Source organism: Mastigoproctus giganteus, chromosome 1, assembly GCF_048544385.1.
Source record: "Mastigoproctus giganteus isolate SK-2022 chromosome 1, ASM4854438v1, whole genome shotgun sequence".
Lineage (NCBI taxonomy): Eukaryota > Metazoa > Arthropoda > Arachnida > Uropygi > Thelyphonidae > Mastigoproctus > Mastigoproctus giganteus.
The window spans coordinates 270,936,841-270,961,377 of record NC_143575.1 but is presented as its reverse complement, the minus strand read 5'-3'; the positions used below and the strand labels follow the sequence as shown (position 1 = coordinate 270,961,377).

At 35.4% G+C, this 24,537-nt stretch overlaps 1 protein-coding gene across 1 annotated transcript in view; it reads left to right on the top strand.

The window, feature by feature from the left end:
* LOC150091986 (uncharacterized) overlaps positions 1-24,537 on the top strand; it is a 140,873-nt gene that overhangs the window by 51,725 nt on the left and 64,611 nt on the right. Inside the window, exons 4-5 of the mRNA XM_090377630.1 lie at positions 169-445; positions 15,583-15,614. Coding sequence (XP_090233756.1) covers positions 169-445; positions 15,583-15,614 — 309 coding nt within the window. The remainder of the gene's footprint in view (positions 1-168; positions 446-15,582; positions 15,615-24,537) is intronic.

Below are 24,537 nucleotides of genomic sequence, written 5' to 3'. Positions count from 1 at the left end.
TTCCAAAACCTTTGCAGTGACTTTTACCATTAATTTTTAAACTCATAAATTTGAACTTGTTCTATATCAAAGCTTTTAGAATGATGATTTCCAAAATTTGTTACTGTATATCAAATACAATACTTATAATTGTTTGTTTTTATTATTTAAATTTCTGAAAATTTTTAGCAAGTAGTGATCCAGAGGATGAGGAAGAAAGATCATCACCTGTGGAGCACACTGAGAAAGTATCTGATGATGAAGCAGTTCATAGTGGTGAGGAGGAGGATGATGATGAAAGACAATCCGTAACTCCTGGAAGAGAGTCTCCAGCAGTAGAGATGAATGTGGAAGATACTCCCCGTAGTCCATCTCCAGACTCAGGTGATGAAGCCGGTCAGAAGAATGTTGATCCTGAAGAAATAAAGTCACCACCACCCTCTAGTCCCGTAACTTCAGATGCAGAGTAAGGAAACAAACTGTACTTAACCCTGCAGTGGGTGTGCTGTTGAACCCAGTTCACCATGGCAACTCAGATCTTAAAATATCTTTTGGAATTTTCAATGGGAATTTTAATATGCTTTCAGTATGATTTTCTGTTTTGACCTGAATGATTATTTTTTAATCAAAAAAATATAACCTTGTGCCCTTTCACCAGCTCTTGTATTTTATTTATTTATTTTATTATTATTATTATTATTTATTTATTTTTTTTTTTCGATTATAACCTCACCATTGTGAGGTAAACAGTGTGCTTGCTTTGTGTAACTGTTTAGCAGCATACTAAAGGTTTAAAAATGGCATATTATGAGTTAGCTCTTTCATATGATCACTATGGCTTTTATCCAAGAAAACGTTTCAAAAACTGGTTTTCTTATGAGAATGTTATGTATCTCCCCTCCCCAATAAAATTTCTGTTTAGTGTGATCAAAGTAAATTGATTGTGCCTGTAACATCCCTTCCCCAATTGGGATACTCGGGCACTCAGTAGTGGTTAATTTTTATTCAGTGTTTTGAAACAAGATGGCTACCCTTTGATTTAAGTGCCACCTGTTTATGACTTATTTTTTTACAGTCTGATCCAAATCAAATTTACAATACTTTTGGGAAGGAGCTGGGGTGTAAATACACCCTAACGACAGGGATACTTGTACTTTGGTTTGCCATCAATGTGGCTGTCACTTGAAGTACAAGTAAAATCTGTTTGACACTCTTTTGTTTACAGTCCACTAATTGCACTAAAATCATCTTCATCATTCTCTTCTGAACCAGTCATATTTAATAAATTGGAATTAATTGCTAATCTGGAACCTAATTCAGTATGTGAATTGGCAGAGTCTGTGACTGTGATGTCTTGTGGCCTTCTGATAAGGGCTACAGTGGTTATTTGTTCTCTATTTTTGGTTGTTTCTTTGACTTTGCCTTTTCATGAATAGTTAACGTTTTCATTATCGTGATATTTCACATTATTTGGCCTTAATGTTATCATGGAGGCATCGGTCTAAGTTTATTATTTATTGATCTTTAAATTAATGGTATTTTTGCATTTTGTTTAAAATATTCTGAATTTAAGTATACATAAATTTAGACATTCTTTTCACATTATTTAATTTAATTTATTTATTTAATTATTTCATTTATTTATTTTCTTATTTATTTATTTTTTTAATTAATTAATTAATTTTTTTTATTTATTTCATTTATTTAACTTTATTTAATTATTTAACATTCTTTTCACATTATCCTTTTTCTCAATTTTTTTTTTCTCTTTCCTTTACTAATCGATTTTAGGTGTATTCACTTTTTACAGTGCTTTTCCTTCGTACTGTCTTACTTTAAATTAACTTATATTTTTATACACACACCCACACACACACACACTGAGTGATCACTGAATTATGACCACCCCTATGAAAACTGAATGCGACCCCTTGGCCACGTGAGGTACGAGAGTGCGCAGTTAGTCAACCTACGTAGCATAGACAAGGTGTCAGTGGTTCGGTATGTAGTAAAATTCTGAGCGTGATGGGTAAAAGGAAGGATTTATCGGACTTTGATAAAGGACAGATTGTGGGTGCTTGACAAGCTGGTGCCTCGATTTCCCAAACGGCTGAACTGGTGGGGTGTTCGAGAGCCACTGTAGTTAAAGTGTACCAGGACTGGCGTCAAAATGGTCAAACAACAATCCGACGGCAAAACTGCAAAGATCAGTAAAGGGTTGATGTTAGAGGTGAGCACCGGGTCCGACGACTTGAACAGGCACAGCACTGTTGAAGAGTTGACTACCCAATACAACATGGGCCAACCTTGAACAATATCTGGCATAACCATGCATCGCATGGTGGCACGTTTGGGCTATACAAGCAGATGGCCCCTACGGCATCCTTTCCTAACCGAGGTTCATTGGCGTAAAAGACTCGCCTGGTGCAAAGAGCATGCAAGTTGGGTGTTAGAAGACTGGAAGAAGGTGTGCTGATCAGATGAGTCACATTATTTACTCCACACCATGGATTTGGCGTCAACAACACGAGGCTCTTCATCTATAATGCATGGTATCAAAAGTGCAGGCCGGTGGAAGCGGTTGTATGGTGTGGGGCATGTTTCACTGGCAGGAACTTGGACCCCCTGGTGCATGTGGAACAACGCATCATTGGTCTCTGCTATCGTCAACTGCTTCCCGAATGCCAATGGTGTCTTCCAAGATGACAATGCGCCGAGCCATCGGACACTTGATATGCAGGAATGGTTTGAGAAACAGTTCTGACTTCCAGCATATCGATTGGCCTCTGAACTCCACCGATATCAATCCTATAGAGCACTTGTGGGATACTATGGAAAGGCATATCAGGCATCTGGATACACCAGTCACCTGCATTGCTAGCCTCATTACACACATTTTGGTTGGCCCTATCTCCCAAACGCTTCCAACATTTTGTTGAATCACTGCCACGTGAGGTCAAAAGGAGGACATACGAAGTATTAGGTAGAATGTCATAATTCAGTGATCACTCATTGTATATATATATATATTACAAATCTTCAGCCATTGTTAATCCACTGTAGGATACAGCCTTCCTCAACAAGTCATGTTGAGGGATTGGACCATAATCTGCCATGTTGGTCTAGTGTGGGTTTGCAGAATGACTGTATTTGGCAGGCAGGTGTGCTTGAACCCCAATATACTCAAACAAATGTGTGCTATTACACTCCTGACCACTCTGCTATGGAAACCACTATATGTATATATATTGGTGTTCGAAGAAAGTGCATCACCTAGGAATTTCACATTTCTAACCCTTTTTTTTGCAATGATATAGTACATTAATGACTAGCATCACAAATAGAAATACAGTCGATTCCGATTATTTGGGACACATCTGGACTAGTGCATTTTGGGCCGATTAAGGGGCTGCCCCAATTATCCAAAGTTTCATGTAAATAGTTAAAAATATAATGTACCCCCCTTTTACAATTGGTTCACTGTACAATCAAATCACATTACGATAGAGTCACCATTTTAAAGTACTGTTCACTATATGATGTGTAATAAGTGCCGGTCATTGTGATCATGTTTGTGAATTGAATTTTAATTCAATTAAACAGCGATTCTAATTAGCGAAAATAGGAGGAATATTATTCACAGGCTATAAAAGTAAAGATATTAAGTACAAGTTTACCCTTTATTACCTTACCATTAAAAAATTAAATGATATGTGAAATTCGGAAGAATATACATGATAATCTGAAGAATTAATACGTACTGTAATATGTACATACTAACTAGTTGACATTTCTGTTCACTGACATTTGTGGGTGGGGGTTAAAATTTAAAACAGTAAAAAGATAAGCAATCAATAACAAAGAACACAGCACACACAAATTGCAAGTAACACAACACGCATAAGTGGGAACGGAGTAACGAGTTACAAAGCTTTAAAAATAGGAATGAAGAGAAGATCTGAAAATTAATTTTTTTATATGATTGAAGATTTCATGGAAGTGTAAACACATTTCACCATAATAACCCACAGAATTCCAGCTGTCGGTATTATCGCAAATTCAATAAGATCGAGTTTACTATCAGTTTATGATAGATTTCACTAACACAAAAGCCCAATAAACAGGTGACTGCTAATTGTTTTTATTGTTTTATGGTTGTGACCTCCAGAAATCCGATTGAACTACGTGGTATGGTCGGAGACAATCGTAGGGTGATGTTCAGTGCTGCAGTCTCCTGCCCCGATTAAACGGCATTTTGTCCCAATTAAGCGAAGTAAACCCTGGCTATTTTCTCGATTGGGTTCTGTTTTTTAAGATTTGCCCCAAATAAACGGCTGCCCCGATTAACCGCTGGCCCAAATAACCGGAATCCACTGTATAAACAAAAGATATTTATTAATTGTTAAGGCAAAGCTAAGTAATATATGACAGGTGCTCTCAAAATATTCCATAATGAGCATTTGCAACCTTTATACAACAGTTTTGGTAAACACGACAATTTTGGCTGAAATGTTATTAGAAGCCCTCAGTTTATCATTTTAAATGGAAAACAAAATGAAAAGTTCACCAGGTGCAAACTAATATTTAGTTGAACTACCTCTGGCCCTGATGACAGCAGCACACTGTTGAGGCATTGACAAGATCAGTTTATGAAGATAATGAACTGATAGTTCGTGGTTCCAAACATGAATTATGGCTTCCTGAAGTTCACAAAGGGTCTTTGTTTTCTTTCTTTCAATTGCAGATTCCACTCGATGCCAACAGTTCTCTATAGGATTCAGGTCCGGGCTGTTTCCTGGCCAGCTAACAATTGTGATGGACCATTCTTCCAGCTTTTTTTCAGCTGTAACAAATGTAAACACACAACTGTTGAACCTCTAATGCAGAAATGAAGCTAAAGTAACTACAGAAGTGCCTACTTACACTTTTTGCCCGATGATAAGGAGCAGAGTCATCCTGAAAGATGCAGTTACTTGGTAGGTTGAAATGGTCTCTAATGGTTGGCAGCAATTTGCCTTCCAATATAGCCAGGTATCCATTGGCATTTACGGAACCTTTTATAAACTGCAGGTGACCTACTCTGCGATACGAAATGCACCCCATATCATTTGGCCGGTAGGGAATTTCATTGTAGACACCACACAGTCCGTATGGTATTCTTCACCATGTCTATGGCGAATCATTTGTCTCCCATCAGAGCCATGCAGGTTGAATTTCTTCTCATCCGAGAAAATAACTGACTTCCACTGCTTGGGGGGGGGGTCCATTTCTCATACTCCTTACACCAAATTAATCTGGCCCTTTTCATTTTTTGTGTGAGGAGTTGCTTCTTATTAGGACGACAGGCTATAAATTCATCTTTGACGAGGCGTCTTCTGACTGTTACTGCACTTGCTACCACTCCTGTATGTTCTTCCCATTCTCTTTTCAGCTCAGATGAAGAAGCTTTATGATTTTTAAAGCATAAGCGCTTCAAAACGCAGTCCTATTTTCACGTAGAGACTTGTTTACGTCCAGTTCCTTTTTTTCCTATCAGCAGAACCAGTATTCTTGAGTTTGGAAAGAAATCTACTCACTGTTGACTGATTACAAGACACTCTATAAGCAATATAATGGGAAGAACATCCTTCCTCATGTAAAGCAACAGTAGCACTTTTTCTTCGTGGTGTCAACTGCATGTAACTCTCCATCCTGACACAAGCAAGGAATGACTTCAACTCATGCAGAGCGTACTTATATAGCTGAAAGTAAGAGCTGATGCAACATTACGTCATCACCTACGCATGTCAATCTTATCTGATGTAATCTGTAAGAAATATTGCCATATACTTACGTTATTCGGACAACAAAAGTAAGTAAGTAAATAATAATAGTAGTAGCAATAAGAGAAGTAAGTAAAAAGTGTGAAAGAGGAAAGAAAAGTGCAAAGAAGAGTAGGGAAAAAAAATTAATGCACATATAAAGAAATAACTCAATATAATAATATTGAGTTATTTCTTTATTTTGTCCATAATCAATTTCCTTTTTTTGTACTTCTCCTAGGTGCCAAACTAGTAGGGAAAGGATAAAAAGAAAGAAAGAGAAGTATTAAAGGTGGATGACAGAGAAACAAGGCAAAAAAAAACTTAACTGATATATTGAATTATAAGAAATTAAAGGCTGAATTAGAAAGTCAGCCTTTCTAATTCAGCCTTTAATTTCTTATAAAGGCTGAATTAGAAAGTCAATTAGATGGAATGAAGCCACAAAGGAAAAGTAAAAATAAATGACTATAATAAAATATCCATCAAATAAGGGAATGGAAAAATTTTTGATGTAAGAAAAATCTAAAGGTGTGAGAAAGAAAACACAGTAAAATAATAAGATATTTGATGCATTTTATGAATGCCAGGCAGGCATTCACCAAGTGGAAAACCCCCCTCGCCGACAGAAGCTTGAACATCATGCTCAAATTACGCACATTGAAATGCTACATCTGGCCAATACTGCTCTACGGTGTAGAAACCACTACACATCAGCCACTACAAAAAAGCTCCAGGCCTTCGAAATGTGGCTCTACCGAAGAATGCTGAAAATCCCGTGGACAGCCAAGATAACCAATGTACAGGTCCTGCAGGACATGCACACGGAACGGGACCTGCTCAAAACCATCATCAGCAGGAAATGCAAATACCTAGGTCACATCGCTAGGAACCAACAAAAATATCACCTATTACCACTCATCCTGGAGGGAAAGATCGAAGGCAAGAAATGCCCAGGCAAACTGAAAATGGCATGGCTAGATAACATCAACACCTGGCTTCACATGACAACAGCACAAATTCTACACGCAACGCTAGACAGAGAACAATATCAAAACGAAGTCGCAAACGCCATTTGGCAGCATTAAAGAAGAAGAAGAAGATGCATTTTATAAATAATTGATGCATAAGCAGGTAATTCATTGGGGGACTACACCTGATTATGTATCATTAAACTGCATTTCTATGCCTATGTATAGCTGTGGAAGAAAAAATATTAAAAAAGGAAACCGATAGAATGAAAATAATATGGAAAAAAAAATTATAATAAGGAGGGTAAAAGCAGCAAATTCTTCCATGAAGGTAGGGAGGGTAGTCTCAACACAGCATTTGTGATAAAATTAAGATAAAATTAAATAAGCAATGTAATAAAATTTAATACAGTTAAAATAATAATAAAATTTAATGTGTGCAGTAATTAGTGTATTTGAAGGGAAATTAAAGATGAATAAGGCAAATCTGAAAGAAAGGCAGGTTGGTAAATTAGAACAGGTTTTTGTATGTGATATGACTAATAAGTTGAAGTGAAGATGAAGTATGCATAAGTAAGAAAATGGTTTTAAAAAAAATGGATACATACAGAAGTACGTAAAAGAAAATGGTATTGGAAAAGGCAAATAAAGTGTGGTAAAGTAGTTATAAAGTAATGCATAAAAAAGGTGATGATAGCATAGAGAAAAGGATAGCAGTAGCATCCACATTCCCTCGTGTTACACTAATAGCTCAGTGGACAGATTAACAGAGTATAGAAAGCAAAAGAATAAAGAAAAGAATTTTTGAAGCTTCCCAACCTCTTAGAGAGGGCCCTTTCTAAGAAGGCATTAGTAGAAAAATATGTTAATACCATATGCCAATAAGAAAATACTGTAAGGTTGTCTTGAGGGAAATATAAATTAAAAAAAAAAAAAAAAAAAATTTATATTTCCCTCAATGCAAAAATTATAATAAACTAAAAGATGAGAGGAACATATAAGTGTTTGAATAGGAAAAAACAGCAGGTCATGGAAAATGAAAGTAATTGGTTATTCAGTTTTCTCTCTGATGCTCACTGAGGGTGATGGTAGATGGCTCTCCATCTTCTAACTTCTCCACTAATGCTGGTGTTCCCCCAGGTTCAGTTCTTTCCTCCACTCTTTTCCTCTTGTATATTAATGATCTTCTTCCTTTGACTGGAAATCCTATCCATAGTTTTGCCGATGATAGCACATTGCATTCCACTTTCCATTTTGAAAAACCTTGCCCTGCTCAATCAGCTTCAACTTCTTGAATATCTGCTACCAATTCCTTAAATGCCGATTTCCAGGTAATTCTCCATTGGGGCAAGGGCAACTTAGTTGATTTCAATCCTCCTAAAACTCAGTCTTGTCTTTATCTCACAAAAAGGATTCTTCTGCTGCTATGCTTATCTTTGGTGACACTCCGATTTCTAGGCAAAATGATATGTCTCTTTTGGGATTACCCTGACTTCTAATCTCTCTTGGCACAAGCACATTACAAATATTGTTTTCTCTGCGTCTAAAAAACTTAGTTTTCTCTCTTTCGCTCTCAGCGTTACTTTTCTTCCAAACAGCTGTTCACTCTGTACAAATCGCAAATATGCCCTGCCATGGAATATTGTTCCCACATCTGGGGTGGTGCCCCGAAAACCTCTCTCAGGCTTCTAGATTTCATTCAGAAGAGGGTAGTTAGGTTAATTAATGACTCCTCTCTAACAGAGTCTCTCCACTCTCTGTCTCATAGACGTACTGTTTCTGTTGCATGCCTTTTCTACAGATACTTCCATGGACGCTGTTCTTCTGAATTGGCTTCTATAATTCCCGCTCTCTCTTTCAAAACAGTCCAAACACATGCCGCCACCAGCCAACATCCATTTACTGTCCAACTTCGAACTCACAGAACCAACTTTTCATCTTCGTTGTTTATCCATTCAACTGCCATTTTCTGGAACAACCTTCCTTCATACGTATTTCCTGAAAATTACAGTCTACAGAAGTTCAAGTCCAATGTCAACAAATATCTTCTTTCATCTGCTTAACCTCCAACCCAAGCACAGTACTAAGTACTATAGTAAAAAAAAAAGAAAAAAAAAAAGAAAGTAATGTACGATAAGTGGATCTCTCCAAATGGCAAAAGGAAGAAAACAGAATTTAATCGACAAGAAAGTAAGATTAGAGATTGAGTGAAAATGGTTGCGGAAAATTCCAGAATATAAATTCTGAGAAAATCCAAGAGATAAAGTATAAAAATTATAGCCTGGAGATATTGAACGGTAATGGAACTGTAAAAACTGTTAAAGTTATCTGAAATGAAAAGAATGTCAAAATAACTATAATTTCCTGAAGCAAAATGCAAATATAACTCCAAATAAATTCCAGTAAAATTGTAAATGTTTCATATATGTAGTATTATAAAAGGTTCCAAGAATAAAGGAGTTAGAAGAAACAATCCAATCCATGGCTGTAGCCCATAAAGTCTGATAAGTGAAGTTTTCAAAACTAACTTAAAGTAATAGTAATAGCTGGATCATCGCTAACAACTCCAAAACAAAGGAAACAACAGATATATGAAAAATAAAGTCCTTCATTATTTTCAAAAATCAAAGCGATAATAAGAAAGTTATTAACAAGGAAACAGTCTCCAAAAGAAAGGGCAGAAATTTATTCCATGTAAAAAGTGAAGATAAAAAAATTGGAATTAAAGAAACCATCAAGATCATTCTAATAGATCAAGAAAATTGGCATACTGATTATCGGTATTTTCTTTGTTTAAGATTTGTTCATTACAGTAAATAGATTTGGCTATATGTTGAAAATTTGTATTTAGGATGAGGATATTGGCCTAAATGCAAATACTGATCTGTCAACAATGAAATAATAAATGGGATACAAAAATGAAATTATTAAGAATGCATAGATTATTATAGTTGTTCCACATATCTTCATTGATGTTGGTTTTGTATTTATACTTGTGATACAGTAGATTAAGTACATATTTAAGCAGATTGTGTAATATAGAAATGAAAAGATTTGTGAAATCATGATTCAATGCTGTAGATATTAGGATTAGATCTAAGGATATTGATAACAGTTTGGTTACTACTAATAATCCAAATTGAGGAGAGAAAATGATGCTGAGTAATTTAAAAAATTGCTTGCCAAGGAGGTAACAATCTCTATTTTTAGCACTGGTGATGAATCTGAGCTGACAGGATGCTTATGAAACTTAGCAATCATATACAGATAGGGTAGTTTGGTATTATGTATTTTAGGATGAATTTTTTTTATGAAAGGCTAAAAGTTTTTTAATAGTATTTTACTCCCAGTAATTTTAATTATTAAAATTACTGCTTGTAAAAGTAGAGTTATTTTCTATTTCATTTTTTTAGTGTGATAAAATAGTAGTAGTACATGCATGTGATGCAGAAAGCAAGCGTATGAGCTTATGTAGCATCAGCCAAAAATAAAAAACAGTTTCATGCATTCATTCCCTCTAAAAGTTTGTCCAATTCCTCCTTGAATTTATTTAAGCAAACGGCTTCCACAACGACAGATGGAAGTTTGTTCCAGCAATCAACTATCTGGTGGTTAAAGGCTGTTTGTTTGTTGTTTGTTATTTGGTTTTTAGGAGCATTAGCAACTACGGGAATATGCGGTGGTCATTCCCTGACCTTTCCGCATCCTCCGTATTTGGTGGTGACGGGCTCGAACCTCGGTCTAATCAAGAAGCGTGTGCTACGCACTGCTGCTCCTTCCCACCTGGCTACGGAGGTGCGCCTGTTGTTAAAGGCAAATTTCCACACATCTATTCTACAAATGTCTTCCCTCAATTTGAATTTATGCCCGCTCAGCTTCGTAATATGAGCAAGCAGAAGAATCCATCAGAAAAAATTGAACGTGCTCAATTTTTTCTGATGGGATTCCAGTTGCTGCAATTTGCAGAACTTAAGCCTCACTTGTTAAGAGGACCCCTTCTTTCCCCTCACCAATCTTGTTGCCCTTCTCTGTACTCGCTCAAGCAATTCTACATCCTTCCTAAAATGAGACCTTCAGACCTGTATGCAGTACTTAAGGCGTGGCCTGACCATTGCCTTATACAGAGCGACAATCACCTCCTTTTCCCTGCTAGCAAACTTCCTGTATATCATTGACAAAACCCATGACCTGCCCTGGCAGCCTGTCTGCATTGCTCAGAAAACTTCATATCTGACTGCACAATTACTCTCAGGTCTTTTTCATTTTCTACCACCTTAAGTGTAGTACCACACAGTTGGTACATTTCTCTGGGGTTACTTCTACCCATATGCAGTGGGCAATGTTAAACTTCAGTTGCCACTTCTCAGCCCATCTGCCCAACTTTTCTGGATCCTGTTGCAGTAGCACATTGCCATTACTTTATTAACAACCCTGTCAACCTTCGTATCGTATGCATACTTGGACATTAATCCTGATATACCTTCATCAATATCATTGATAAATATACAAAACAACAATGGGCCCAACACTGAACCCTGGGGGAATCCACTAATAACATTAGTCCATGAAGAGCAGTGTCCATTGATAACCACTGTCTATCTTCTCCCACTCATCCATCCTTTTATCCATTGTAGCAACTTGCCCTTAATGCCACATTGCTCCAATTTGTGCAGTAGGCTTCCATGTGCAACAGTATCAAAAGCTTTCCTGAAATCCAAGTATATGATATCAAAATTATTTTTTGCATAGAGTTCCCTGGTGACCACAGCATAATATCTAATTAAATTTGTCAGACAACACTTCCTTAACAAACCCATGCTGTGTGTGAATTATTACTGCAGTGTTGTCTAGATGATCCTGCAATGCTTCTTTAACCAGTGACTCCATTATTTTCCCTGGAACAGAAGTTAAACTAACAGGTCTGTAATTATTTGTATCATATTTTGATTCCCTTTTTGAATTGGAGATACATTTGCACATCTCCTGTCCGTGGGGACTTCCTATAAGTCCAAGGATGCTTTCGTAATTAAAGCTAAGGGTTTGCTTACTTCCTTTGCCACCTCCTTTAATGTAACTGGATAGATCCCAGGTGTCTTTCTTATGTTTAACTTCAGCAATTTCTCCTCCACTTTGCTCTCAGTTATTACAAAATCATTAAGCTCTATGTCTTTCCTAAAGAATTCCTCATGTGTGAATGTAGATGCAAAATACTCATTGCGTGTTAGCTATCTGAGTCGCATCATCAAATGTCAGAAACCATCGCTTTCAAGTGGACCAATCTGATTCAACCCCTTTCTTCTAGAGTTTATATAAGTAAAGAAATCCTTACTGTTTTTCTTAGCGTTCTTTGCCAAAGATTTCTTGTAGTCTGCATTCGCTTGCATAATCCCCTTTGTGACTTGATTACAGACCAGCTTATATCTAACATAGGCTTCTGTGTCGCCTAATAATTTATATGCATACCATGCATTTTTCTTCTATACCACAAGTCTCATTAGTTCATCTGACATTCATTTAGGCCTAAACCTTGAACAGTATTTCTTAATTGGCATGAAAATCCTAGGTGCTTCCACAATTAATTTCTTGAATGCTCCCCATTTAGTATTTGCCATTGGTAACATCATCAGTTGGTTCTACTGTACAGAATTTAAAAACTGCCTGAGACCACTGTAATCACTTTTATGAAAGCAAAAACCCTTCCCTTTACCTCTGATGGTAATTATATCTTTAAGTAAATCTCACATCAGTACTCTGTGATCACTGCCACCTAGTGGTTCCTTTATCTGCAAATTCTTAATGCACGAGTAATCACTTCTGATAATCAGATCAAGAGTATTACTCTCTCTTGTTGCCTCTCGAACATGCTGTTACAGAAAACAACCATCCAATAAATCCACAAAAGTCTTGCTAATGTGTGAATGACCAACCCCAATTTCCAGTCATTATCTGGGAAGTTAAAATCTCCCATTATAAGAATTCTGATTTACTGGCTCATTCTGTTTCTCTGTACAATTGTTTGTCATACTCATTAGTGTCATTAATCGGCCTACAGCTCCTACTCTAATTTTTGCTTTCCCAGTGCTTATGTCCCACCAAACTGACTCAACATGGCACTGTCCATATATGTCAACTGGATGCACTTCCTTTAATTTTGTGTGTGCCCTAATTAACTGCATAACCCCTACTCCCTTCCTATCTTGGATATTCTTTCTGCACACATTGTACTCCTGAAATTCCAATTCTTCATTCCTTATATCTGTGACACCACGTCTCTGATATCTTAACAGTATCTGCCTTTGATGTCTTGACCAGCACTTCTAATTCATCAAATTTATTTACTGTACTCCTAGCATTGGTGTACATGCAAGTATACATGCACCTATTCTTATTCTTAGTTACCCTAACACAACCCATGTATTTATTTGTTTCATGATGCCTCCCATCAGTCCTTGAAACCTGCTATAGAAAATCTGACCAGTCTCCGAAACTCACTGCTCATTCTAATAAAAGAAGTTCAAGAATCACTTTCATCTGTCTGTGGCTACTTTTACCCTTTTAGTCTGTGAATCCATTCAAGCTAGCAGCTTTCCGACCTACCTAACACTGCCTCAATAGCATCAGCAAATATTCTTGCACCCCTTCTATCTAAGTATATCCCATCCCTGTAGATGCAGTCATTCCTGTTAACAAGCACAGACCAAGCTGAGAAAAATTCTACCCCATGAGCCTTTCACAATCTCTCCAGGACTGAATTGTTTGCCGAAAATTATTAGAAGCTTTGTCAGCTGGAGTTATAATAAAGTCCTTTTGTAGTAGTGAGATATGCTTTTTAAGATTAAAGCATATGTGGATTATTGCGAAGTTTGTAAGCTTTAGAAATTACTTTACAAATGTTGTGGATAATATTAATCCAATGCTGGAAAGCTTCATGAGGTGTTATATATTTGTAAACTAGTTTATTGGAGTAATCTAGGAGACTAAGATATAAATCTTTAATAAAATTAATATTCTTTATATATAAGCCATATGTTTGGATCTGAACTTAAAGCCTTTTTCCATAGAAATTTGGAGTGTGTCATTACTAATGGTATTGAGATTGCCTGTAATAATGTGGCCATGATATTGGTTTACATGTTGTGCCAGGCGTGGATGCAGAAAATTGAGTGCTTGCTGTGAACACTTGTAGTGCAGATTTTTGGTGGAGAAAATATAAAATGAAGGCCCATCAATTTTTTTTTAAGTTTTACATGAGATAATAGATGAAAATCACATTGTATATTTTGAATATGTTTTGACTGGTATATTCCATGTTCATGTTGGATTTTTTATTATTTTTTTTTTTCCTGTTTATATTCTGGGAAGATAAAAACATTGTATTTAACAGTCATGTGCTGGAACCATGGTCAACTCAAATGCTTGTGCTAATGATTGGTTGCATGGTTTCCATCAATTTTTATTTCATATTTTTAGCCATTTTTTATTTTGTTATTGAATTTTATAGTTTACGGTTTTATTTCATACTACCTTTTGTTGTGTTTTATCTGATGTTTTCTTTTTTTAAACCTAATGCTTAAATTAGTATTAATATTGATCATGTGGAAGCCACAAATATTCAGTCTTTCCTTTTATGGGGCACCCTTTTATGAGTTTCACCAAGGACTCTGCCCATTCTTAGACCTTTTCAAAAAAAACAATTTTTATTTTATTTTTTTTATGCCCATACATGGGTATAGCACTCCAAGTGTGGCCTCATGATTGCCTTATATAATGGAATTATACTTCTATATTTCTGCAAGTGATTATTTGGTAAATCATTGATAGGATATCTATTTTCCCCATCCAGTATCTGCATGGAAAATTTCTTGTCTGCCTTATCAAATTCCTTTCTTTTTTTTAAATACATTTCCAAATATAAGTTATTTGGGCTTTGAACACACATGATTGGTGTTGGCTGATAAGCATCATGCATTCCAGTTTAGCACTTTGGGTAATATGAAAGTGTTAATATTTAAATTTCCAGAATGTTAAGATGGTTGTTATTGGTTATGGATTCACGAATTGTAATTAATCACCGAAATGTGAGAACTAGCTTATATTTGCATATGCTGGATAAGTGCTTGACAAAATAATATATTTGGTTTTTTTTTCCACCGCTATAGATATGTGAACAAAATCATACACTAAATGAAATTAATTTTAATTTAGGTTATCTATTGTTTTATCAAAAGGCGTTGAACTGTTTTGTTCTAATGTAAATAGTATGAATCAGAGCTGTAATACTCAATATGTTCTACGTTGATAATAATATTAGTAAAATAATAAGAGGAGTTTACTCCAATATAGTACGTAGAACACTTCTGTATGATACCCTCCAGAAATTAAAATGAAAAAAAAATCAACAACTTACCGGTACATTAGAGTAAAATATAAATAATTAAAAATCAAATTAACGCAATTAAAAGAATCTAACCTTATCTTTCCTTCCTTATGAGGAAGGAAAATTGTTTTGAATATTTTCGTTAGATTCTTTTAATTGCGTTAATTTGATTTTTAATTGATTTGAATTGTGTTAAATTGATTATTTAATTATTTATATTTTACTCTAATGTACCGGTAAGTTGTTGATTTTTTTCGTTTTAATTTCTGGAGGGTATCATACGGAAGTGTTCTACGTACTATATTGAGGTAAACTCCTCTTATTATTTTACTAATGTTCTAATGTAAGAAAATCAGTTTGTCACTTTTCTTGTTTATTCAGTTAATTGTAAGATTTTCTGCTTTGAAAATTGATTTTGGGATGTTTTAAATGATATTTGTTATTTTGATTTTAGAAAGGTGCAAAACGATGAAGAACAAGATTCAGGTAGATATAAATTTCATAAGCTCTTATTAGGAATAGTTTAATTTGAGAAATTTTGTAATGCTGTAGTTTTTTAAGTTTAATCAAAAACTATCTTTATTGTACTGTTAGTGGAAATGCATCATTTTGTTTTAAACAAATTAAGTTTTTTATATATCCATCTTGTATTATGAAGTTCACTATGAATTGCTCCAATTTTACATTCACTGCTCCCTGAGGAGTAGTAGTTTGCTGTATTATTCATAATGCATGCCATTATCCAAGTGGCTATTTCAGTTCAGTTCTTATTGATACCTCATCAGTGGGGTAACTAGGTATCCATCAGTGCAGGACTTGACTATCTACAGTATGAGATGTGTGAAAAGATTTTTGTTGCTATAGATCCAAAAAAATTGAAGAGCCAAAGATTTTCGTAATTTCTTTAAGATTTAATTGGCATCTTTTTCACAGCTCTCATATTGTAAGAGTATCATTCTTGGGTTGTCAAGTCCTGCACTGATGGGTGCCCATGGCAAATAAATAGCAATACAGGTAGTTCTTGACTTTATGAGTTAATTCATTCCTAGTGCATGGTCATAAAGCGGGAATTTATTTCCCATAGACATAAGGTTAAAAAATAAAGGTTAAGTTCTCAACAATGAAATTAGTTAGCTAATTAGTTTATATTTAAACAATGATTGATTTATCCAAAGAAATGAAAACGTAACTTGTAAAATCAAGCAAATTATAATAATACAGAAATTATTTACGACTTACAGATGTTAAAGAATGTTTATTCTTCATCATCATCGACTAAATGCACACTTGTTGATCACTCATTATTGGCTCGGCACTTGTTGGTTTGTTGCACAAGGAGTCGTCTTCTTCAGAAATGTTTCAAGAGGCATTTGTTTCCAAGATAATCTCTTTTAATTATAAATTTCACGATTCCTTCCATAAGCATTTTTTAAAGGCACACACAACTAACACGATTCGCGTAGAGTAACAAGTTTACAAAGCTTTAAAAAAAAGGAATGAAGAGAAGATTCTGAAAATTTATTTATGTTTTTTATACGATTGAAGATTTCAGTAAAGGGGAAACACATTTCACCATAATAATGTAAAAAACCACACAATTCCAGCTATTGTATTTTTGCAAATGCAAGAAGATTGAGTTTACTACCCGTTTATAATTGCTTGCAGTAACAGAAAAGCCCAATAAACTTGAAAGTGCAAATTGTTTTTATTGTTTTATGGTCGTGACCTCCAGAAATGTGCTTTAGAAAAATATCACGAAGGCGTTTAAAATTGATTCTTATAAGGGAACATATGATAACGATAAAAGGGTAGTGCACTTTAAAAGGTCATGCTCGTGACCTTAAAAATGACATTTTAGGGAGATAAATAGCTTAGTTATATAGCAAAAATTTCAACTTCTGAGATCCTGAAACAAATTACCAAAAACCACAATGTGTTATTGGGTTCACATTACAATATTTTAAAAATACGATGGTGTCTCTGGAACTGATTAATATCGTAAAGTGGGGTATACTGTATTGTATTGCTACACATGTGGTTTGGAATATGGTATTTATGAATGTTTAACATTCATTTTTTGCAATTAATGTTCATATTTTCGATTTTGTTGATACTTGATACTTGGGGGGAAAAAAACTCGTAAAGCGAGAACTGCCTGTGTTAGTATTAGCAATGGCCACATGGTGCAAGAAAGCCTATGGCTTATGCTACTCCAGCCAAAAAAAAAAATAATAATAATAAAATAAATAAATAATAATAAAATAACAAAAAAAATAAATAAAATGATAAGAAGAAAATTTTTAAAAAATAATTAATAAATAAGAGAAAAGGAAATGGACAACCTAAACATTTCTCTCCTATCGTAGGTAATCCAGCTGACCTTTGAATTTCCCCAAACTATCAGCCTCTACCACCCATGTAGGTAACTTATTCAGTTCTTATTGATACCTCATCAGTGGGGTAACTAGGTATCCATCAGTGCAGGACTCGACTATCTACAGCATGAGAGATGTGAAAAAAATTTTGGTGCTATAAATCCAAAAAAAAAAAAATTGAAGAGCTAAAAATTTTCATAATTTCTCTAAGATTTAAATAGAATTGGCATGTTTTGCAGTGCAATGCTGTTTTTGTAATATCATTCTGAGGCACTTTGTAGTGAACATGAGTTTCTGTTGATAGTACAATTATTATATAAATTTCATCACTTTAAACCTTTAGCTAATAAATTTTTTTGAAATCCCTGTATGTAAAAGTGTGATTAAAAAGTTAGAGGACTGACTTTTTCTTGAAATTGCAGTGTAATAGGAGTTTTGGCTTTTTGCAACATTTTTTTGGTGACTCACCTAGATAAAGTAATTCATGACTTATCTGCTGTCGGCCTGAATTAGTGCCATGTTGAAGAGAAGGTCTTTGATGTTTTGGGGATTTTTCTGAGCACTGAATTTGTACCAAATTTTGTTTCAAATTAGGAAAAAGTGATGCAGCAGAAGCCTACCAAATGTTAAAAACAGCTTTCAGAGAAGGTATTATGTTTTTCAAACACTTTTCGGTGATCTGCTAGTTCGTTCAGCATACTGAAGCTGATCCATGCTTGTTTCTTCAATCATTACTGATAATGAATTGTACGGCTGTGATTTGAAAATAAAGGCCTGGCCCTCTTGATGAAACAAGACAATTTCAATCAAATGTTAAGATCGTGCAGATCATTTTTTGACTTACAGTGCATTGCTCATTATGAATGTGTTCCGAATGTTGAAATGGTGAACCAGGAGTACCGCAAAATAGTTCAATGGCAATTGTGCAATGCTATTCAGAGAAAACAGCTGGAAAAGTGGGCTTCAGGAAATTGGTGCTTGAATTTTGACAACCCTTGTACATTTTCTTTCCATTCAACAATTTCTTCCAGTGCATTCAGCCATACTACCAAGAATTCACCCATCCTTGTGAAAGTCCCCTTGGAAGACTGCAAATTTTAAATGACTGGGGAAGTTATTTAGAATGCAACTATTAGAAATTCCAAAAGAGGCCTAAACACTGGTGGAACGAGATGATGTAAGTAAAAAGATGTGTTTTAAGGTTTGAAGGTTTTGAGAACAAATAGAGAAATGCCATCAGTACCTGGGGACTTCTTGGCATCCTGAAGGCCAGAAAACTTCTAATGTCTTTCTGACAGAAAATCAATGGTGGTATTGAATGTAAAATGTTTGGTATGACAGGAGGAGATTTACCAAGACCACCAATGGGATCAACTGATGATGCTACCAACATTGAATTCTAAATGGGAAGCCTTCAGGGACTTAATTTTGGAGGCTACCAAGCTTTTCATTCCAACTAAGAAATACTGTTCAAGGTTTAAGCCTAAATGGATGTCAGATGAATTAATGAGGCCCGTGGCAGAGAAGAAGAATGTATGGGATGCATATAAAGTATCAGGTGACACAGAAGCCTATGGCAGATATAAACTAGTCTGTAATCAAGTCACAAAGGAGGTTAGGCAGATGAAGGCAGATTATGAGAAATCTTTGGCAAAGGATGCAAAGAAAAACAGCAAAGAGTTCTTTAATTATGTAAACTCTAGAAGGAAAGGGATGAATCAGATTAGACCATTTAACATAGATGGGGTGACTATTGATTGATCATGCTCAGGTAGCTGATAAACTGAATGAGTATTTTGCATCTACATTCACACATGAGGAGTTATTCAATGAGGGGAGTGCCAGGAGATTATCAAATGCTAATGGGGAGCTAAGTGATTTTGTAATAACTGAGAGCAAAGTGGAGAAGAAATTGTTGAAGTTAAACATAAGGAAGGCACCTGGGATGGATGGGATCTATCCAGGTGTATTAAAGGAGACAGCAAAGGAAGTAAGCAAACCCTTAGCCATAATTATGAGAGCTTCCTTGGACTCAAGGGATGTCCCCATGGACTGGAGGTGTGCAAATGTACCACCAATTCACAAAGGGGGTTCAAAAGGTGACACAAGTAACTACAGACCTGTCAGTTTAACTTGTGTTCTGGGAAAAATAATGGAATCACTGGTTAAAGGAGCATTGCAGTATCATCTAGACAAGACTGTAGTAATAATGAAGACACAGCATGGGTTTGTTAACAGGAGGTCTTGTCTGACAAATTTGATTGAACACTATGATGTGGTCATAAAGGAACTGAATGCCAAAAATAATTTTGATATCATATACTTGGATTTCAGAAAGCTTTTGATACTGTTCCACATGGAAGACTGCTGTACAAATTGGAGAGGTATGGCATTAAGGGTAAGTTGCTACAATGGATAAAGGGATGGTTGAGTGGGAGACGACAGAGAGTGGTAATCAATGGACACTGTTCTTCGTGGACAAATGTTATTAGTGGAGTTCCCCAGGGTTCGGTGTTGGGCCAATTGTTGTTTTGTATATTTATCAATGATACTGATGAAGGTATATCAGGTTTAATGTCCAAGTTTGAAGATGATGTAAAGGTTGGCAGGGTTGTTAATGACAGTAAAAACAGTATGCTACTCCAACTGGATCTAGATAAGTTTGGAAAATGGACTGAGAAGTGGCGACTGAAGTTTAACATTGACAAATGCAAAGTACTGCATATGGGTAGCAATAACCGAAGAGAAACGTACCAACATTATGTGTGGTACTACATTCAGCGAAGTGAAAAAAGACCTCTGGGTAATTGTGCAGTCAAATATGAAGTTTGCTGAGCAATTTTAGCTGATGCATAAGCTTGCTTTCTTGCATCGTATGCCTCTACTAATGCTAATATTACGGGAAGATTGAATGGAGCATAACAGAAACAAAAGAAAAGCATAATGGACTGGACTATATCATTTTTGAAAAATATCTTCAATTACTAATTAAAATACAGGATTATATAGGGATTTCAGATTGCAAGTGACTATCATTTTGTATTGAACAAATTAAAAATGATTATTAATGGAAAAAAAATAAAAATAAAAATAAAAATTTAAATGGACAAAAAGCTAACAGGTGTGCCAATACTCTTTAAATGTAGAAATTTTCATTCTCAAAAAGTTAAATGGTGCTAATGTAAATTTAGGTGAAGAATGGCAAAAAATATAAGAGGACTTTAGTGCAAGTTGCAGAAGAGGTAAGTGAGAAGTTGGTTTGTAAGTATGGGAAATTCAGAACACTGTGGGGAACCAAAATGTTAAACAGCACTCAGAAAAGAAAAATATAAAAAATTTTTGGTAAATAAAACTAATAAATGTTTATTGGAATATAAGCAAAAAAGTGTAAGAGGGGAACGTGTGGAAGATAACTATCAAAAAAGTAAAAAAAAAAATTCTATTGTTTAGTTAAAAAATCTCAGAACAGGAAGATAAATATAAGATAATCAAAAATGATAGGGGAGAGGTTTAAACAAAATAAGATAGAAGAATATTTTAGAAATATGGAGTAAATATTTTGATTTAGTCAAAAAAGGAGCCAATATCTTTTATTTAACAAACAAATTCACAACTTACAACTCTCCAGTCATCTGGAGAGTTGTAAGTTGTGAATTTATCCTTTGACTATATCTATGCATATATGAGTAGTTAAATGATTTTCGCAATTAAATTTTAAATATATGCAATTATCTGCATGCATTATCATCAAGAAAGACAACCTTTTTTTAATTCTTTTTTTTTTTTTTTTTGATACTTTTACTTTAAAAGTAGTAAATTTTATCTTAAATTTTCTATCCTATGCAAGTTTTATGCATTTTAGTTGTGCAATCAAATTATATATCAAGATGTGACTGTTTATTGCATTGTAATGAAATAAATAGTAACCAACATTTTAAAAGCATAATGTACAGTAAGTGCCACTTATTGTCATTACTTCAGGACAAAGCTTAATTGATAACAATGACCAAAGAAACAAGAATATAACTGTTCAGCATTGTTTATTAATGCAGAGCAGAAATGTGTACATAAGAAGGTAGATGTGGATAGTAAGACAACATAAACATCAAGCAGTATAAAATACTTTAATTTGTGAGTATCCATTAACTATTTCTTTGAGAAAGTCATCATTAATATGAATCTAATGTTTCTGTAAATCTATACAAACCATTAAAAAACAAAGAAATTATGAATATCAAGAATTAGAAAAGGGTTAATGCTCTGCTGTAAAACAATGATTGGTAGGAGTGCAGATACAGCACTTTCTTTCACAGAATAACAATACTGAAACTATATGAACTGTGTGAAGCAACAGCACTTACTGGCCATGCAACATGTTCGAAGTTGAAGAACAAATTGGCATGTTATGTAATCACTTCTGTTGCACATGCATAAACCACAATAGACAAAAAAAGGTATAACAAAAACCGAAGTGCTGATTAAAATAAATGTCATTTTTTCTTTTACAAATGACATTACAAATAAATGTCATTTGTAAACACCTAATTGGGACTTCCTAAAAGTGATAACATTATCTGTGATTACAATAAGCCCCATTCACTGTATATCATATAGATGAAACATATAATGGGGGAATTTTAATTTCCCAGAGATTGACTGGAATCTGTGGGTTGGTCACTCACGCACTAGCAAAGCTTTTGTCCATTTATTGGTTGATTGTTTTCTACAGCAGCATGGTTGGGGAACAACTAGAGGGAGTAATACTCTTAATCTGATTATCAGTAGTGATTCTTCATGCATTAAGAATCTGCAGATAAAGGAACCACTAGGTAGCAGTGATCACAGTGTGCTGAAGTGGGATTTACTCAAAGAGGTAACTACCATCAGAGGTAAAGGGAAGGGTTTTTGCTTTCGCAAAGGCGACTACGATGGTCTGAGAAAGTGTTTAAATTCTATACGGTGGGACCAACTGATGATGTTACCAACAGCAAATTGAAAATGGGAAGCATTCAAAGAATTAATCTTAGAAGCTACTAAGCTTTTCATACCAACTAAGAAATATTGTTCAAGATTTAGGCCTAAATGAATGTCAGATGAACTAATTAGACATGTGGCAGGGAAGAAAAATGCATGGGATACATATAAATTAACAGGTGACACAGAAGCCTATGATAGATATAAGCTGGTCTGTCACAAAGGAGGTTAGGCAGGCGAAGGCAGATTACGAAAAATCTTTGGCAAAGGATGCAAAGAAAAACAGCAAATAGTTCTTTATGTATGTAAACTCTAGTAGGAAGGGGATGAATTAGATTGGTCCACTTGATATCAGTGGTTTAACCATTGATAATCCTGCTCAGGTAGCTAACAAACTAAAGGAATATTTTGCATCTACATTTACACATAAGGAGTTATTCAGGGAGGGGAATGCCAGAGGTGTATTAAACTCTGGCAGTAAGCTAGCTAATCTTGTAATCACTGAGAGTAAAGTGGAGAAGAAATTGTCGAAGATAAACATAAGAAAGGCACCTGGGGTGGATGGAAGGAATCTATCCAGTTATATTAAAGGAGGTAGCAAAGGAAGTAAGCAAACCTTTAGCCATAATTATGAGAGCTTCCTTGGACTCAGGGGAGGTACCCGTGAACTGGAGATGTGCAAATGTGACCCCAATCCACAAAGGGAGACACAGGTAATTACAGACCTGTTAGTTTAACTTCTGTTCCAGGGAAATTAATGGAGGCACTGGTTAAAGAAGCATTGCAAGATCATCGAGACAAGACTTCAGTTACAACTTGGACACAGCATGGGTTTGTTAAGGGGAAGTCTTGTCTGACCAATTTGATTGGATACTACGATGTAGTCACAAAGGAACTGGATGCAAAGAATAATTTTTATATCATATATTTGGATCTTAGAAAGGCTTTTGATACTGTTGCATATGGAAGACTGCTGCACAAATTGGAGCAATGTGGAATCGGAGGCAAATTGCTGCTATTGTTAAAGGGATGGTTGAGTGGGAGAAGACAGAGTGGTAATCAATGGACACTGCTCTTCGTGGACTAATGTTATTAGTGGAGTGCCCCGGGGTCCATTGTTGTTTTCTGTATTTATAAATGATATTGATGATGGTATATCAGGCTTAATGTCCAAGTTTGCAGATGATATGAAGGTCGACAGGGTTGTTAATGACAGTATGCTGCTGCAACAGGATCTAGAAAAGTTGAGCAGATGGGCTATGAGGTGGCAGCTGAAGTTTAACATTGACAAATGTAAATTACTGCGTATGGGAAGCAGTAACCCCAGAGTCACTTATCAACTGTGTGGTACTACACTGATAGTGGTAGAGAGTGAAAAAGACCTGGGGATAATTGTGCAGGCAGATAGGAAGTTTTCTGAGCAGTGTAGATGGTCTGCAAGAGTAGCTCATGGTGTCTTGTCAATGATATACAGGAATTTTTCTTGCAGGGATAAGGAGGTGATTATCCCCTTGTATAAGGCAACGTTCAGGCCACACCTTGAGTACTGTATACAGGTCTGGAGGTCTCATTTTAAGAAGGATGTAGAGCTGTTGGAACGAGTACAGAGAAGGGCAGCAAGATTAATAAACAGAACAGAGGGTTGCTCTTACGAAGAAAGGCTTAAGTTTTGCAAATTACAGTGTCTGGAGACTAGGCATCTGTGAGGTGATCTGATTGAGGTGTATAAAGTCTTGAATGGTTTGAGCATGCTCAATGCTGATGGGATTCTTCCTTTTGCTCAGAATAATTGCCTGAGAGGGCATAAATTCAAATCGAGGAAAGACAGTTGTAGGATAGATGTGTGGAAGGTTGCCTTTGCCAGCGGGTGGTTGATTGTTAGAACAAACTCCCATCTGTTGTAGAAGTTGATAGCTTAAATAGATTCAAGGCGGAACTAGACAAACATTTGGAGCCAGTGGATGGGTGAAACAAGGTTTTTTTTTTTTTTTTTTTTTTTGGCTAATGCTATATAAGCTTGCTTTCTTGCATCATGTGCCTTTGCTAATGGTAATATTTAA